Below are 18,633 nucleotides of genomic sequence, written 5' to 3' on the forward strand. Positions count from 1 at the left end.
AGCTAACCCCTTTGTGTTTTAAATTCAAGAAAGTCTGTCAGATTGATTTCTTTGTAATTAGCATTTAAATGATTAAGCCCAGACATTGAGCCAATACCTTCATCCTTATAAATTCACAAAAAGACCCTGTTACGGTCAGACCTGGAGCGGCAGATTAAGGGAGTCATTTCACACCACCCCCCCCTCCTACCTTCCAAGCCACAACTCACATGGTCGTAACATTAGCTATCTAGTTGCCCTGCTCCTGCATCATAACCTCTGGTGTTCCCCAAGGATCTACCGCTGCCCTGCTCTTATTTCTCATCTCCATACTGAGGGCGGTGACATTATCTGAAAACACAACATCATGTTCCCCATCTACATTGTTGGCACCCAGCTCGACCTCAGTGCTACATCTCTCAACCTCTCAATGGCCTCTGATTTGTTACGCTACTTGTGTGAAATCAATTATTGGATGAACAATAGTGGAAGACCCAAGCCATTGTATTAGCCCTACCACAACTCCATTCTAAAGCCACTGCCCCCATCCCTCTCCCGGCCACTGCCTGCAGGGCTCACTGATTTTTAAATTCTCATTCTTGTTTTCAAATCCTTCCATAACCTCACCCCTCCCTATCTCTATAACCTCCTCCAGCCCCACAACCCTCCAGTATTTCCATGCTCCTCAATTCCTGGCCTTTAGCGCATCTGGACTAGTAATCCAGAGACCCAGGGGAATGCTCTGGGGACCTGGGTTCGAATCCAACCATGGCAGATGGTAGAATTTGAATTCAATAAAATTCTGTAATAAAAAGTTTAATAATGACCCTGGAACCATTGTCGATTGTTTGAAAAACCCATCTGGTTCACTAATGTCCTGTAGGGAAGGAAATCTGTCATCCTTACCTGGTCTGGCCTACACATGACTCCAGATTCACAGTAATGTGATTGACCCCGAAACGGTCTAGCAAGCCACTCAGTTGTAACAAACTGCTACAAAGCTACAAAAAAGGAATGAAACCGGACGGACCACCTGGCATCAACCCAGGCACCGGAAACAACCACTGCAAACTCAGCCCTGTCGACTCTGCAAAGTCCTCCTTATGAACATCTGGGGGCTAGTGCCAAAATTGGGAGAGCTGTCTCAGAAACTAGTCAAGCAACAGCCTGACATAGTCATCCTGTCGGAATCATACCTTACAGATAATGTCCCAGACACCATCATCACCATCCCTGGGTATGTCCTGTCCCACCGGCAGGACAGACCCAGCACTGGTGGCGGCACAGTGGTGTACAGTCGGGAGGGAGTTGCCCTGGGAGGCTCATGGCATCAGGTGAAACATGGGCAAGGAAACCTCCTGCTGATTATCATCTACCACCCTCCCTCAGTTGATGAGTCAATGCTCCTCCATGTTGAACACCACTAGGAGGAAGTACTGAGGGTGGCAAGGGGGCAGAATGCACTCTGCGTGGGGACGTCAATGTCCATCACCAAGAGTGGGTCGGTAGCACCACTACTGACTGAGCTGGCCGAGTCCTAAATGACATAGCTGCTAGACTGGGCCTGCGGCAGGTGGTGAGGGAACCAACAAGAGGGAAAAACATACTTGACCTCATCCTCACCAATCTGCCTGTCACAGTTGCATTTGTCTATGACAGTATTGGTCGAAGTGACCGCCGCACAGTCTTTGTAGAGACGAAGTCTGGCCTTCACATTGAGGGTACCATCCATTGTGTTGTGTGGCACTACCACTGTGCCAAATAGGATAGATTTCAAACAGATCTAGTAGCTCAAGACTGGGCATCCATGAGGCGCTGTGGGCCATCAGTAGCAGCAGAAATGTACTCAGACACAATCTGTAACCTCATGGCCCAGGATATCCTGCACTCTACCATTACCATCAAGCCAGGAGATCAACCCTGATTCAATGAAGAGTGCATGAGGGCATACCAGGAGCAGCACCAGGCACACCTTAAAATGTGGTGTCAACCTGGTGAAGCTATAATACAGGACTACTTGCATGCCATACAGCATAAGCAGCAAGTGATAGACAGGGTGAAGCGATTCCACAACCAATGGATCACAGAATCACACAGTGAAGAAGAGGCCCTTCGATCCATCGATTCTGCACCAACACATGAGAAACACCTGACCTACCTACCTAATCCCATTTACCAGCACTTGGCCCAAAGCCTTGAATGTTTTGACGTGCCAAGTGCTCATCCAGGTACTTTTTAAAGGATGTAAGGCAACCCGCCTCCACCACCTTCCTAGGCAGTGCATTCCAGACCGTCACCACCCTCTGGGTAAAAAAGCCTTTCCTCACATCCCCCCTAAACCTCCTGCCCCTCACCTTGAACTTATGCCCCCTTGTGACTGACCCATCAACTAAGGGGAACAGCTGCTCCCTATCCACCCTGTCCATGCCCCTGATAATCTTGTACACCTCGATCAGGTCGCCCCTCAGTCTTCTCTGCTCCAACGAAAACAACCCAAGTCTATCCAATCTCTCTTCATAACTTAAATATTTCCCAGGCAACATCCTGGCGAATCTCCTTGCACCCCCTCCAGTGCAATCACATCCTTCCCATAACGTGGCGACCAGAACTGCAGACAGTACTCCAGCTGTGGCCTCACCAAGGTTCTATACAACTCCAACATGACCTCCCTACTTTTGTAATCTATGCCTCAAATGATAAAGGCAAGTGTCCCTTATGCCTTTTTTACCACCCGACTAACATGCCCCTCTGCCTTCAGAGATCTATGGACACACACGCCAAGGTCTCTTTGTTCCTCAGAACTTCCTAGTGTCATGCCGTTCATTGAATATTTCCTTGTCAAATTACTCCTTCCAAAGTGTATCACTTCACACTTTTCCGGGTTAAATTCCATCTGCCACTTATCTGCCCATTTGACCATCCCGTCTATATCTTCCTGTAGCCCAAGACACTCAACCTCACTGTTAACCACCCGGCCAATCTTTGTGTCATCCTACCCCCCACATAGTCATCTATGTTGTTTATATAAATGACAAGTAATAGGGGACCCAGCACAGATCCCTATGGTACACCACTGGACACTGGCTTCCAGTCACTAAAGCAGATCTAAGCTCTGCAGACCTGCCACATCCAGTCGTGAATGGTGTTGGACAATTAAGCAACTCACTGGAGGAGGAGGCTCCATAAATATCCCCATCCTCAATGATAGAGGAGCCCAGCACATCAGTGCAAAAGATAAGGCTGAAGCATTTGCTACAATCTTCAGCCAGAAGTGTCGAGTGGATGATCCACCTTGGCTTCCTCTGGAGGTCCCGAGCACCACAGATGCCAGTCTTCAGCCAATTCGATTCACTCCACGTGATATCAAGAAACGGCTGAAGGCACTGGACACTGCAAAGACTATTGGCTCTGACAATATTCCCACAATAGTGCTGAAGACTTGTGCTCCAGAACTTGCCGTGCCCCTAGCCAAGCTGTTCCAGTACAACTACAACACTGACATCTACCCAGCTATGTGGAAATTTGCCCAGGTATGACCTGTACACAAAAAGTAGGACAAATCCAACCCAGCCAATTACCACCCATCAGTCTACTCCCCATCATCAATACAGTAATGGAAGGGTTCATCAACGGTGCTATGAAGCAGCACTTGCTTAGTAATAACCCGCTTGCTGACATTCAGTTTGGGTTCCACCAGGGCCACTCAGCTTCTTCCTGACCTCATTACAGCCTTGGTTCAACTCTCAAGGTGAGGTGAGAGTAACTGCCCTTGACGTCAAGGCCGCATTTGACAGAGCGTGGCGTCAAGGAGTCCTAGCAAAACTGGAGTCAATGGGAATCAGGGGGAAAACTCTTCACTGGTTGGAGTCATACCTAGCACACAGGAGGATGGTTGTGGTTGTTGGAGGTCAGTCATCTCAGCTCCAGGACATCACTGCAGGAGTTCCTCAGGATAGTGTCCTTGGCCCAACCATCTTCAGGTTCTTTACCAATGACCTTCCTTCCATCATTAGGTCAGAAGTGGGGATGTTCGCTGATGATTCCACAATGTTCAGCACCATTCAGTCCATGTCCAAATGCAGCAAGACCTGGGCAATATCCAGACTTGGGCTGTTAAGTGGCATGTAACATTTGCGCCACACAAATGTCAGACATTGACCATCTCCAACAAGACAGAATCCAACCATCACCCCCTTGATGTTCAATGGCATTACCATCACTGAATCCCCCACTAGCAGCATCGTGGGGGTTACCATTGACCAGAAACTGAACTGGATTAGCCACACAAATATTGTGCCTACAAGAGCAGGTCAGAGGCTAGGAATCGTGCGATGAGTAATCCGCCTCCTGACTTCCCAAAGCCTGTCCACCATCTACAAGGCACAAGTCAGGAGTGTGATGGAATACTCACCACTTGCCTGGATGAGTGCAGCTCCCACAACACTCAAGAAGCTCAACACAGTCCAGGACAAAGCAGCCCGCTTGATTGGCACCACATCCACAAATATTCATTCCCTCCACCACCGATGCACAGTGGCAGCAGAATGTACCATCCATAAGATGCACTGCAGGAATTCACCAAGGCTCCTTCGACAGCACCTTCCAAACCTATGACCGCTGCATCTAGAAGGACGAGGGCAGCAGATAGATAGGAACATCACCACCTGGAAGTTCCCTTCCAAGTCACTCACCATCCTGACTTGGAAATATATCGCTGTTCCTTCACTGTCGCTGGGTCAAAATCCTGGAACTCCCTTCCTAACAGCACTGTGGGTGTACCTGCACCACATGGACTGCAGCGATTCAAGAAGGCAGCTCACCACCACTTTCTCAAGGGCAACTAGGGATGGACAATAAATTCTGGCCCAGCCAGTGAAGCCCACATCCCATGAGTGAATAAAAAAAAATCCCCTATTTTCTTCACAGCCCTGCCTCCAGCCACCTAGGCCCTAAGCTGTGGAATTCCATCCCTAAATCTTTCCACTTTTCTGCTTTCTCACCCTTTAAGATACTCATTAAAATCAACCTCATTGACAAAGCTTTGGTCACCTTTCCTAACATCTCTTTATTTGACTTAGTGTTAAAATGTATTTGACACTGCCCCTGACTAGCGCCCTCCTTGTCCTCACTTATCACCCCACCAGCCTCCGCATTCAAAGGATCATCCTCCGCCATTTCCGCCAACTCCAGCATGATGCAACCACCAAACACATCTTCCCTTCACCCCCCGGCAGCATTCCGTAGGGATTGTTCCCTCCGTGACACCCTGGTCCACTCCTCCATCACCCCTTTTTCCTCAACCCCCTCCCACGGCACCTTCCCATGCAACCGCAGAAGATGCAACATCTGCCCCTTCACTTCCTCTCTCCTCACCGTCCAAGGGCCCAAACACTCCTTTCAAGTGAAGCAGCATTTCACTTGCATTTCCCTCAGCTTAGTCTACTGCATTCGTTGCTCCCAATGCGGTTTCCTCTACACTGGAGAGACCAAACGCAGACTGGGTGACCACTTTGTAGAACACCTTCGGTCTGTCCACAAGCATTACCCAGACCTGCCTGTCGCTTGCCATTTCAAGACTCCACCCTGCTCTCTTGCCCACATGTCTGTCCTTGGCTTGCTGCAATGTTCCAGTGAAGCTCAACGCAAACTGGAGGAACAGCACCTCATCTTCTGACTAGGCACTTTACAGCCTTTCGGACTGAATATTGAGTTCAACAAGTTTAGATCATGAACTCTCTCCTCCATTCCCACCCCCTTTCTGTTTCTTCCCCGTCTTTTTTGTTTTTTCTAATAATTTATATAGATTTTTCTTTTCCCACCTATTTCCATTATTTTTAAATGTATTTCCACCCATTGTTTATCTCTACCTTTTAGCCTTTTTAGTATTCCTTCCCCCCCACCCCACCCCGAGGTCTATCTGTATCTTGTTTGTCCTGATTTCTACTGTTAATTAGCACATTCCTTTAGATAATTTCACCACCTTCAACACCTCTTTGTCCTTTTGTCTGTGACATCTTTTGGCCACCTATTACTGGCTTCTTGCCCCAACATCATCCCCCGCCCCTTAAACCAGCTTATATTTCACCCCTTTCCTATTTTTACTTAGTTCTGTTGAAGGGTCATGAGGACTTGAAACGTCAGCTGTGCTCTTCTCCGCCGATGCTGCCAGACCTGCTGAGTTTTTCCAGATATTTCTGTTTCTGTTTTTGTAGCGCCTTGAGGTGTTTTACTATGTTAAAGCCTCTAATTTTAAAAATTTATTCTTTCATGGGGTGTGGGCTTCGCTGGCTGGGCCAGAATTTATTGCCCATCCTTAATTTCCCTTGAGAAGGTGGTGGTGAGCTGCCTTCTTAAACTACTGTAGTCCACGTGGTGTAGATACACCCACAGTGCTGTTAGGGAGGGAGTTCCAGGATTTTGACCCAGCGACAGTAAAACAACAGCGATATGTTTCCAAGTCAGGATGGTGTGCAACTTGGTGGAGAACTTGTGGGTGGTGGAGTTCCCTTATATTATATAAATGCAAGTAGTTCTTTCAGCAGAGTGTGCAGTGTCTAAGGTGTTTGACAATCCAGGGGTACAGTCAGTCATGCTGTTAATTACCTGTTGTCCCTTTCTGGAATCTCTTTGATGGCGATGCGGACTTGGTTGCTAATGTTCCGTCCAGCATACACAACACCATATGTTCCCTTCCCCAGGATCAGCCGGTTTCCATTCTCCATGTATTCATAACTGTACTGCACACAAAGAAATAAAAATTTGCTTTTATATAGCACCTTTCACCACCTCAGGACATCCAATAGTTCCTTTACAGTCAATTAAATGCTTTTGTCAAAATAGCCGCAAGTTTGTGCACAGCAAGATTCCACAAACAGAAACGTGGTGGTGACCAGATAATCTGCTTTTGGTGATGTTGGCTGCTGAATAAATATTGGCCAGGGCAGCAGGGATAACTGTCCAAGTCCTCTTCAAATTAGTGCCATGACATTTTACATCCAGCAGAGGAAGATTGGGGTCTCAGTTTAGTGTCTCACACAGAGGACGGCTCCTCCAGCAGCACAGCACTCCCTCAGTACTGCAAAGCAAGTATCAGCCTAGGTTATTGTTCAAATCTCTGAAATGGAACTTGAACCCACAACTTTCTGATTTGGAGATGAAAGTAAACAAATTAAGCTGACACAGAGGCAGGTTAGTAATCTGTGCATTTCTGCCAGCACAGTTCAAATATTTAATTGAGGTTAATTTTATGTTTTACCTCCATTCTATCTGAAAATCCCGCCTACGCTGGGGGGTTTGGGGTGGTGGGGATAGTCATCAGCACCAACGACCCCCACCCTGAGCTCTGATGTGAACCCAGATAATAAACAGCCCACAGGACTATCTAAGCTCAATTCCCATGTGGTAACACCTCACAGGAGAACCTGGACAGTGAGGGTTAGCAGGATATTTTACCACTTCACTTTCTTTTCAAGTGGAGATGGTGGCATTGTGGTAATGTGAGCTGAGGAATCCAGCAGCCCGGGCTCATGCTCTGGGGATGTGGGTTCAAATTCCCATGGGCGGAATTTGAATTTAATTAATCAAAAAAAATCTAGAATAAAAGCTAGTCTCAGTATGTGACCACAGGCTGAATTTTCAGGATGGCAGGGGCACAGCCCCCGCCTAGCAAAGAGTTGGCAGGGAACACACCCCTGTTGAGTCAAAAAGCCCCAATGGCATTTTACGCTCTAACGCTGTCAAGGCAGAAGGCGGGACTTCTGCCCTCACTCAGGAGGAAATCCCACCTTGGCGAGCTGCTGGCCAATCATATTGGCCTGGCAGCTCTCCAGTTCCTTCAGCAACAGCGCTGCAGTGGCTGGAAGAGGCACTGCATGGAGCTGCCAGAGCCGAAGTCCCAGAAACCAGAGGCCAAGCTGAGTCATAGAGTCATAGAGGTCTGCAGCACAGAAAAAGGCCCTTCGGCCCATCGAGTCTGTGCTGGTCAAACAAGTACCTAACTATTCTAATCCCATTTTCTAGCACTAGGCTAAGGCATCGCAAGTGCACATCCAAATATTTCTTAAATGTTATGAGCGTTTCTGCCTCTACTACTCTGTCAGGGATCCAAGAGTAGGGAAGGTCTGGAGGGTTGTCAGGGGGGAAAATCTGGGTCTTGGAGTACAGAGTTTGGGGAGGGGATGTGGGGCTGGGAGGGAGGGTCTGGACGTCACCATGCCTTCAGGCGAGTGTGCCCCCAGTCATAAGAGGGTTTCTGGTGGAGACGCTCCTTTCATCTTCCCGCTCAAAATTGACCTTTCTTCATTTCCAGCTTCCCCCCAACCACCACCAACACCCACCACCCCCACCGAGCTGTCATCTACCCCCCAGCCTAAAAATTGAGGCTGGGTGGAAAATGGCCCTTAACTGATCAGTAATTAGTCACTTAAGGGCCTCAATTGGGGCAAGAGCAGGCTTCCAGTCCAAGGTCCTCCTGCCTGTATAAAATCGCTGTGAGGTCAGAGCGCATGGGAACCCGGAGGGAATTCCGTCCGTGCGATTTCATGCCCCCCACCCCCGGCCGCCTCAAAACCTGCCTGGGGGAGGGGAACATAAAATGCTGGCCCATGAAACCACCACCGACTGTCATAAAAACCCATGGGGCATAAAAACCCACCAGGTTCACTAATGTCCTTAATGGGAGGAAAACCCATCTCTATCTGGTCTGGCCTACATGTGACTACTCTCCAAGGGTAGTTAAGGATGGATAACAAAGAAGCTGACTGTCCATGAAAGAATACATTTAAAAAAAATTAAACACCTTTAAAATGCTTCTTTGACACATTATCACCTGTCCTGATAATGCCTTGCGTGGCTCAATGTCAAAGTTTGCTTGAAGTGCCTTGGAGCATTGTGTTATATTCAGGGTGCTATATAAATGAAAGGTATGCTATTGCTGTTGATGCGTTGCCCTCATAGTGGAACAGTCAGTTGCTGGGATCCGATACTGATTACTTCAAGAGCAATTATTAAAATCCTGCACACAGCAGTTGAGTTATTCACATTGTATTAAGCAATGGAGATCTTTACACATGTTCCACTCACTTCCAAAAGCTCCTCCATCTGTCTTAGCCCATCGTCAATGTTCAACTTGGCTTCCTGTGTGAATGAGCTCAGCAGCTCACAGAACCTGGCAAAGAGGAATAGACACATTGACAAAGATATGTTAGCGTCACTGCACAGCCACCTGTGCAAGGCTCTGATGCCGGAGAGGCATATATCAAAATTAGGATAATGGAGAGCCACTAGTTACAGTGCCAGCTTATGAGGGGAGAGGAAATCACAATTCAAGTAAAACTAAGTTTGGGTCAGAACGTTAGATACCAAAGAAATCATACACCAATGGCCGCCAGTCTGGATAGGGTGGAGAAATTCAGATGAACTTTAAAAAATTAAACGAAGGAATGGGCGGAGCTCAGCTGGGGACACATTTCACATTCTAGCTCCTCCCGTTAACCTTTTCAATAACACGTCCTTTAAAAAGAGAATATTTTGCACAGATTGCTCCCATGCAGCAGGACTTGGACAACATTCAGGCTTGGTCTGATGTGTGACATGAATGTTACTTGCCACTTAAGTGTAAGGAACATATCTTTTTATTCCTGTTGGGCTGCAGTAAAATTACAATGGCTGCAGTTTAAAGACATGTCCACTGGAACACGATAGAAGATATATTCAATGTTGCAGTCCTGGAACAGAGTGTGCCATGAAAGACAGGATGGTGCCAGAAAGGAGTCCTGGAGCAAGCGGACTGCCTGGCAACAATGTTTAATTGGCTCCTGACCAAGTGACCAGGTTTTTTGTGTGAGTGTAGTGCAGCTGAATAGCTCCTAGCCTGAAAGGAACAAGACCTAAAACCTCTTTCTCCTGTGTGTGGATGATTCCAGTAATTCCAAAATAATAGCTGGCTGGCTATTCTTCTCATATCTCTATAACCTGCTCTCTCTCTGAAAACCCTTGACAAGAGACAAAGGGGAAAACCACTGTTCGAAACATTGAAAGGCAAGTGCTCAACCAATGAAATAAACACTGAAAGTGCTGGAAGACCACCTTGTGTCATCAACAAGAACCGAAAGGAATTTGGAAGACATCGATCAAAATCACCCTATTGAATCCTGTACTCCAAACTGGTGCTATTGAACTGTTTTATCCCACCCTTAAAATCCATGTTTAAGTGCCTTACGTTCTTGTATGTGTGTGTGTGTGTGTGTATAGGGATTTAAGAAGGGGTAGAGTTTAAGTTATGATGTTAGAAGTTAACGGTTCATATTTCTTTCTTTTGCCACTAATTAAAGATAATTTGTTGAATAAACAGTTATTTACTTATTAAGTTTACAAACCTGGTGCTCATATTCAGTTAAACAGGTAGAATTGGGGCAATCTAGTGGTTTGGTTAAACTTTCCACATTTGTTGTGGCTTGGGGAACAGTGGGGCTCGATATTACAGTGCACTATCCCCAGTGAGTCGTGACACAAGTGCCAGGCAATGATCATCTCCAAAAAGAAAAAATCCAACTAACGCCACTTAACATTCGATGATATTACCATCACTGAATCCCCCAGTATCAACATCCTGGGGGTTAGCATTGACCAGAAACTGAACTGGACTAGCCATATAAATATTATGGCTACAAGAACAGGTCAAAGGCTAGGAATCCTGTGGCGAGTAACTCACCACCTGACTCCCCAAAGCCTGTCCACCATCTGCAAGGCACAAGTCAGGAGTGTGATAGAATACTCTCCACTTGCCTGGACCACTGTAGCTCCAACAACACTGACGAAGCTTGACACCATGCAGGACAAAACAGTCTGCTTTATCAGAATCCCATCTACCACCTTAAACATTCATTCCCTTCACCATCACCGCACAGTGGCTGCAGTATGTACCATGTACAAGATGCACTGCAGCAACTCATCAAAGCCCCTTCAACAGCACCTTCAAAACCCATAAGTGCCTAGAAGGACAAGGGCAGCAGAAAGATAGGAACACCACCACCTGGAAGATCCCCTCCAAGTCACACACCATCCTGACTTGGAAACATATCGCTGTTCCTTCACTGTCACTAGGTAAAAATCCTGGAACTCCCTCCCTAATAGCACTGTGGGTGCACCCACACCACATGGACTGCAGTGGTTCAAGAAGGTGGTTCAGTGCCACCTTCTCTAGGGTAATTAGGGATGGCTTTGCCAGTGACACACAGCACATGAAAGAATGAAAAAAACACTTCAAAACTGGTTTCAACTCAGGTGCAGAAAGTTGGGAATGCATCTGCAAGCTGAGCATATTCCAGGAGGTTTCATTGAAGGACCTCTCACTCATACAAAATCACAGAACCTTTATAATGCAGATGGAGGCCATTCGACCCATTGAGAATGCACTGGCTCTCTGAAAGAGCATTCTACCTAATCCCACTCCCCTGCCTTATCCCCATAACTTTCCATATTCTTTCTTTTCAGATGGCAATCCAATTCCCTTTTGAACACCTCGATTGAACCTGCCTCCACCACCCTCTCAGGAAGTTTGTTCCAGACTCCAACCACCCTCTGGGTGAAAAAAAGTTTCCTCACATCGCTTTTATGCCTTTTGCCAATTATTTTGCCTCTGTCCCCTCTAGCTCTTGATGTTCTCCTAAGTGGGAAGAGTTTCTCACCATTTACCCTATCCATATCCCTCAGGATCTTGAATCCCTCTATCAAGTCTCCTCTCAGTCCTCTTCACGCCCCTTGCCATTTGATGCGTACTACAAGAATGGATTAGGAATGGTGACTACAATACCCACAATCTTATGTGTCCCAAACATACACTATTCGTCATGTGGTTTTTATCCGAGAACACATATGCCAGAGCCTCATTGCATCATGGGTGCATCTGCAGCCCTGCTGTTTGTTGTGACCTAGGTCAGAGCGACAGAAGAGAAGAAAATCTCTTTCTTCCCTGGTTGCTCATACGAGTCTTTAGGAAAGTCACCTTCAATTCTGTGAAGACTCTGGGACAATCCAGAATGGTTGGTGACTTTACCATGGGCATCCAGTGAAATGGGCTTGTGGAACCGACTGGGCCAAAGGGACGTCAGCTCATACTTGAATTACCCGAATATAGACTGGGATAGTTGTAGGGTAAAGGGCAGAGAGGGGAAAGAGATGTTAGACTGTGTTCAGGAAAATTTTCTACAATATTACGTTTCCAGTCTGAGAAAGGAGGCACTGCTAGATGTGGTTCTCAGGAATGAGGTGGGCCAAGTGGATCAGGTGTCAGCAGGATAACATTTAGGGGGCAGTGGTCATTGTATCATAAGGTTTAGGTTGGCCAAGGAAAAGTGCAAAGAACAATCAAGAGAAAGAATAATTAACTGGGGCAAAGCCAACTTCAATGGTGTAAGAACAGATCTGGGTCGAATAAATTGGAGTCAAAGGTTGGCAGGAAAAACTGACTGAATAATGATTGCCTTCAAAGAAACGAGAGTTTGGGCACAGTCAAGGTATATTCTCTCGAAAGGGAAACAAATCCAGAGCTCCCTGGATGACATAAGAGGTAGAAATTAAGATAAAGAAGAAAAAGCGTGCTCTTGACAGATGTCAGTAGAAAATACAATTGAAAACCAACCAAACAGAAGGTTCAGAGGGGAGGCGAGAAAGCAAACAATAGAAGCAAAGAAGGAGCATGAAAAGAGACTGACAGCTAACATAAAGGGAATCCCAAAGTCATCTACTGGCATATAAATATTTAAAGGGTGTTAAAAGGACTGGGGTCGATTAGGGACTAAAAAGGGGATTTACGCTTGGAGGCAGAGGGCAGATGTGAAGTATTAATTGAATACTTTGCATCTGCCTTTGGCAAAGAAGAAGAAGCTACCCAGGCCATAGTGAAAGGGGAGGTAGTTCAGACACTGGAAGGTTTATAATTGATAAAGATGAGGAATTAGGTAGGCTGTACTTAAAGTTGATAAGACACCAGGACCGGATCAAATGCATCCAAGGATACTGAGGGAAATGAGTGGAAATTGTGGAGGCACTAGCCATAATTTTTCAGTCTTCCTTAGACTCCGGAGTGGTGCCAGCGGATTGGAGAATTGCAAATGTTACACCCTCGTTCAAAACATAACTGTTCACACATAAACATCCCATAACTAGCAGGATGTGGTAATCCCACTTAAAGAAGCCACAGGATGGTAGGGTTTGTGAAAGAGGAAATGTCACTTCTGGTGTAGTAGTGAGATCACTTGGGGGAGAGCTTTACGGCCCTGTTGCAATGGGGCAGGGCTGTAAAATGCAGCGAGCCATTCAAAACTACATTGGCTTTGGTGGGAAAAGGAAGATCCAGCCAGCAGGAGGGGCCATAAAATCCCCCGCCTGGAGTTTCGGGTGAGGCACCTTGAACAGCGGTCTGAGTCAAGAACCATTGTACCTGGCAGAGATAAAGGAGGCAAAGGACTGGGCCAAGGCAGAGCAAGGTGCCTTGTGATAACATCCAGGGCATCACAAATGCAGCAATCCGCCCACCGACGGGCTCACCGTGGCAGTGTCGAGCGGATCCAGGAGACTTAATGGGCTGGAGAATATGATTAGCGATGCGGCCACCGACATGGAGCATGCCAATCGCAGGATGGTCACTGCCATGGCTGTGGTGTACACTCTGAAATGGCAGGGCTGCAATCTCGATGGACTGGACGGCTGATCAACCCAATTTGGTCGTGGTTAGATGGAAGGAGCTTTTCTCTGTATTTAACCTGCGCTGTAGCTGACCTGCAAGTGCCTGATTTTATTGACACCTGAGGCTAGCTTAACCTCCCGTTGCCATTACAGCACCAGAACCCTATCACTGCCTGTTGGAGTTACACTGCTGAAAACTGGCCAATTTTGCTTAGTGAAATAAGCAGGGCAAACTCCCAGCTCCCTTTTGCCCCCTTTGTAGGCAGCCTGTCTCCCATGGAGGTAGAATCCTGTCCTCCTGCTCTTTGAAAGTTACGTCATTTGGATGAGAGACCCCGTCTGCTCGTTCATATGAATCCAAAATATCTCATGGCCACTTTAAGTGAAATCGTGCACTTGTTTTTAACCGAAGGGCACTGGAAATCTGGGACTCTCATCCCCAAAATGCTGTGGATACTGCAGAATGACTGGTGTTTTCAAAACTGAGATGGATAGATTTTTGTTAGGTTAAGGTTATCAGGAGATATGGCGCAAAGGCAGGAAAATGAAGTTGAGGTACAGATCAGCCAATTGATCCAATTGAATAGTGGAGCAAGCCTGAGAGGCTGAATGGCCTCCTCCTGTTCCTATGAATCCTGGTCTGTTTGTGGGACAATCCAAAACTAGGGGCAATTTATACAAGATAGTTACTAATAAATCCAAAAGGGACAGTTGTTTACTCAGTGCTTAGAAATGTGGAATTCACCAGCACAGGAAGTGGTTGAGGGAAATAAGTTAGATTCTTTCAAAATGAAGGCAAGTGGGTGCACGAGGGAAAAGAGAATAGGAATATGTGCTGTAAGGCTGAGATGAGATAGATGGAATGGGAGCAGGCTCACCTGGAGTATAAACACTAGCACTGACTACTTGAATCAAATGCCCTGTCACTATGTTGTATATCCTTTGTAAAACAGTCTATGTTTTGAGTTCTCTTATGCATCTGAATTTTAGTGACAATATTGGAGCTGGACTATAGGGGGTGATAGATTTCCACATAATCAGCAGCAATCCAGGCAACTGCCAAATGCGTGGGCACTTACTGGGACAACAACAAAATAACAGATGATTTATTTGCTGGCAGCAGGCAGTTGTTATTATTTTAAGTTCTTTGAGCTGAAGAATAACAGCTGCACTTTTTCCTGGAAATTATCTAATGAACAGTAACACTAATTTGCAAATTCTTTAATTCTGTCTGCAGCATTGGGGAAGGATTAAGCTGGAACCCAGAGCTCGAGTTTCACATTTCATTATAAATTGGGACAGAAGCATCACCCAGGAGAAAAAAATGGAGCATTTTTGATTGAAGGAGAACCTGCTGGTGATTGTTGTTTAATTCATCCTCAGGATGTGGGCATCGTTGGGTAGGCCAGCATTTATTGCCCATCACTAGTTGCCCTTGAGAAGGTGATGGTGAGCTGCCTTCTTGTTCCGCTGCAGAGCATGTGGTTTCGGTACACCCACAGTACTGTTAGGGAGGGAGTTCCAGGACTTTGACTCAGCAACAGTGAAGGAACGGCAATATATTTCCAAGTCAGGATGGTGAGTGACTTGAAGGTGAACTTGCAGATGGTGATGTTCGCATGCACCTGTTGTCCTTGTCTTTCTAGATGGTAGAGGTCACAAGTTTGGAAGGTGCTGTTGGAGGGTCATTGACAAATTCCTGCAGTGCATCTTGTAAATGGCACACATTGCTGCCACTGTGCAGTGATGGTGAATGTTGCAGGTGGTGGATGGGATGTCAATCGTGTGGATTGTTTTGTCCTGCATAGTCTTGAGCTTCTTCAGTGCTGTGGGAGCTGCACTCATCCAGGGTGGTGGAGTGTGTTCCATCACACTCCTGACTTGTGCTTTGTAAATGGTGGACAGGCTTTGGGAAGTCAGCAGGTGAGTTACTCACTGCAGAATTCCCAGCCTACTCTTGTAGCCACAGTATTTATAAGGCTAGTCAAGTTCAGGTTTTGGTCAATGGTAACCCCCAGGATGTTGATAGTGGGAGGTTCAGCGATGGTAATGCCATTGAATGTCACGGGGAGATGGTTAGGTTCTCTATTGTGGGAGATGGTCATTGCCTGGCATTTTTGAGACACGAATGTTACTTGTACTGATGAGGAGTGAGTCACAGGATCAGAGAGTGATGTTTGGTCAAAGAGCCAGCTGGGTCTTAAGGGAGGAGAGGGAAATGGAAAGACAAAATTGTTCTGGGAGGGAATACAAGGGCACAGAACCAAAGTGGCTGAAGGCACATCTGCCAATGGTGGGGAAAAAGGATGGGGAGGTGGGTGGACAGTGCAAAGAGGGCAGAGTCAGAAGGAGTAGGGAGCTTGCAGAAGGGTTATAGCTTACAGAGATATGCACAGGGAAGGTCACATAGGGATCTGAATACAAGGATGTAAATTTTAAACTGGTGTCATTTGTAGGTCAACAAGGTCATAAGCGAGGGATGACTGGGCTTGCTGTGGGTTTGGGGGGTGCAGATAACACGGTTTTAGTTGACTTAAAGTTCATGGACCGTGGGGAATGGAAGCAAGGCCAGGAGAGAATTGGAATCATTGAGTCTGGAGGTAATAGATGAGAAATTCAGCACCAAATAGGGTGAGTAAGGGCTGAAGATGGGTGATTTGTGGCAGTGGAAGTCAGCAGCCTTGGTGATGGACAGGGGATGGGTTTGGAAGCTCAGGTCAGGATCACACAGAATGCCAAAGCTGGGAATATTCTGGTCCAGCCTGTACACCGGCCAGTGAGGGGCACAGATTCAGTGGGTAGGGAACAGAGTATGTGGGCTCAACCAAAGATAATGGCTTCAGTCTGCTCGATGTTAAATTGGAAGAAACTGTCTCATCTAGAACTGGATGTCAGACAAGCAAACTTGACAACACAGAGGCAGTGGAGGAATTGAGAGAAGGAGCAGACAGGAGAAGCTGGGTGTTGTTGACATCCATGCGGAGTCTGACAGCATACAGTTGGATGACGTCTCCGGGGGCAGCAAGTACATGAGGAAGAGAAGGCAGAGATAGATCCTTGGGGGACTCTGAGAGTAAATAGATCAGGTTTAACCAAGGCCTAATAGAAAGGATAAACAGGCTTGATGAGCTGAATGACCTCCTCCTAGTCCTAAAACAGAGATACACACACTGGGCTGAATGTTACAGGACACTGTCGGAGGTGGTGGTGGTGGTGGTGGTGGTGGTGGTGGTGGTGGTGGTGGGGGGCGGGGGGGGGGGGGGGGGGGGGGGTCGTTGTAGGGAGCCGCCCAGGGGAAGAACAGCTGCCCACAGTCATTTAACAACCAACTGGCTGTTTATAGGCTGGAGGTAGGATTTCTGTTCCTCAGGGACAGGAAGTTCCACCTCAGAGAGCTGCCATCAATCAGAGGCCAGCAGCTCTCAATGTACTGATAGTGCGAGTGGAAGTGGTGACCACTGCTGGTACTGCACATGGGAGACGAGGAGGTGAATTGTGATGGATTCAATCTTTGTGTGTGTCTGGGGGTTGGCAAGGGGGTCAACGGGAGGTGGCAGGGCGGGGTGGGGGGGTGGGAGGACAGAGTTTGAGAGGCCATGGGAGAGGGGAATCTGGGTTGGTTACACTTTGGGAGGGGCTTTCCTAAGGGTCCACAGAGCCAGCTAAGAAGGAAACCCCCCGGCCACCACCTGACTGCGCAGAGAAATCTGCCAGGCTGGCTGCTTGCCCTGGGCCTTTCCCACAGCTAGTTTAATCCCAGTGGTAGAGGAATAAGGCCCTTAAGTGGGCATTCATTGCCCATTTAACGGCTTCAATTGGCAGTTGGCTCACCCATCGCCACCCGTGTCGCTGGCAAAATTGCAGTGAGTGCAGGGACGGACGGGTTGGTTGTGGGCAGGCCGCCCACTTTATTTAATGAGCCCCCCCCACTACATTCAAACCTGTCTGTTGGAAAGCCTTAAGTCTAGCCCACTGAAACTCTGCCCAGTTCTGGACTTCATTTTATAATTGGAGAAGATACAAAAAAATTTTGTAAAAACGAGCCCAGAACTGAGTGGTTGTAACTACCAGGAAAGAATGAACAGGCTGAGGCCCCTTTCTCTAGTAAAGAGAAAGCTGAGAAGAGACCTGATAGACGTCTTCAGAATTAATGGAGGAGTTCAACGGGGAAGGCTTAAAGAAGATGTTTCTCCTTGTGGGGAAGATCAAAACTAGCAGCCATAAGCATAAGATAGTCATTAATAATTCCAATTAAAAATTCAGGAGAAATTTCTCTACCCAGAGAATGGTGAGAATGTGGAAATCATGACCGCATGAAGTCATTGAGACAAATAGCAGAAATACCTTTAAGGAGAAGCTAGATAATTACATGAGCAAGAGAAGACTAGGGGGATATGTTGATAGGGTTAGATAAAGAGAAGCAAGAGGAGGCTTTTTGTGTGGAGCATGAACACCTGCATGGACCTGTTGAGCTGAAGGGCTTTACAGCACAGAAACGGGCCTATGTAATCCACAATGATCCCTACCTTTTGCAGTGTCGTTCTGTTGGAAAGTAGAGCTGGAAGTCATCGGAGTTGTGCAACACGTAGAGGAAGCAGCAACGCTCGTTGCACTTTGAGACACTGGAAAAGAAGAGACATTGCAGCTCACGTTTCACTCTGACATCTTAACACAACTACCACTTGCGGGAGCTCAACCAGGACGAGAGCTGAGACCTTGCAGGGATGACTGAGTGGGCACAGGTTAAAACACATCTGCTGCCAGCACTATCTGGGCCCATGACTAAATAACAGTCATCAAGCCCTCATACTAGCCACTGCTCATGGCTCCTATTGGACAATCTTCTTCCTCCCTCACTAGACACTAAGCCTTTCTTCCTGCTGCTATACCAGTAGGGTTGCCAACTGTGTTTAGATGTATTCTTGGAGGCTTCATCACATGAATTGCCCCACACTCCAGCCATTAGTC

The 18,633-nt window shown here is 47.0% G+C and overlaps 1 protein-coding gene across 3 annotated transcripts in view; it reads right to left on the reverse strand.

Annotated features, from left to right (window-relative positions):
- LOC121291737 (mitogen-activated protein kinase kinase kinase 5-like) overlaps positions 1–18,633 on the reverse strand; it is a 264,733-nt gene that overhangs the window by 81,481 nt on the left and 164,619 nt on the right. For all 3 annotated transcript variants that reach the window (XM_041213244.1, XM_041213246.1, XM_041213245.1), the window contains 3 exons: positions 18,192–18,287; positions 9,061–9,145; positions 6,583–6,716 (listed from right to left, as the gene is read on the reverse strand). In XM_041213244.1, coding sequence (XP_041069178.1) covers positions 6,583–6,716; positions 9,061–9,145; positions 18,192–18,287 — 315 coding nt within the window. The remainder of the gene's footprint in view (positions 1–6,582; positions 6,717–9,060; positions 9,146–18,191; positions 18,288–18,633) is intronic.

Source organism: Carcharodon carcharias, chromosome 19 (genome assembly GCF_017639515.1).
Source record: "Carcharodon carcharias isolate sCarCar2 chromosome 19, sCarCar2.pri, whole genome shotgun sequence".
Lineage (NCBI taxonomy): Eukaryota > Metazoa > Chordata > Chondrichthyes > Lamniformes > Lamnidae > Carcharodon > Carcharodon carcharias.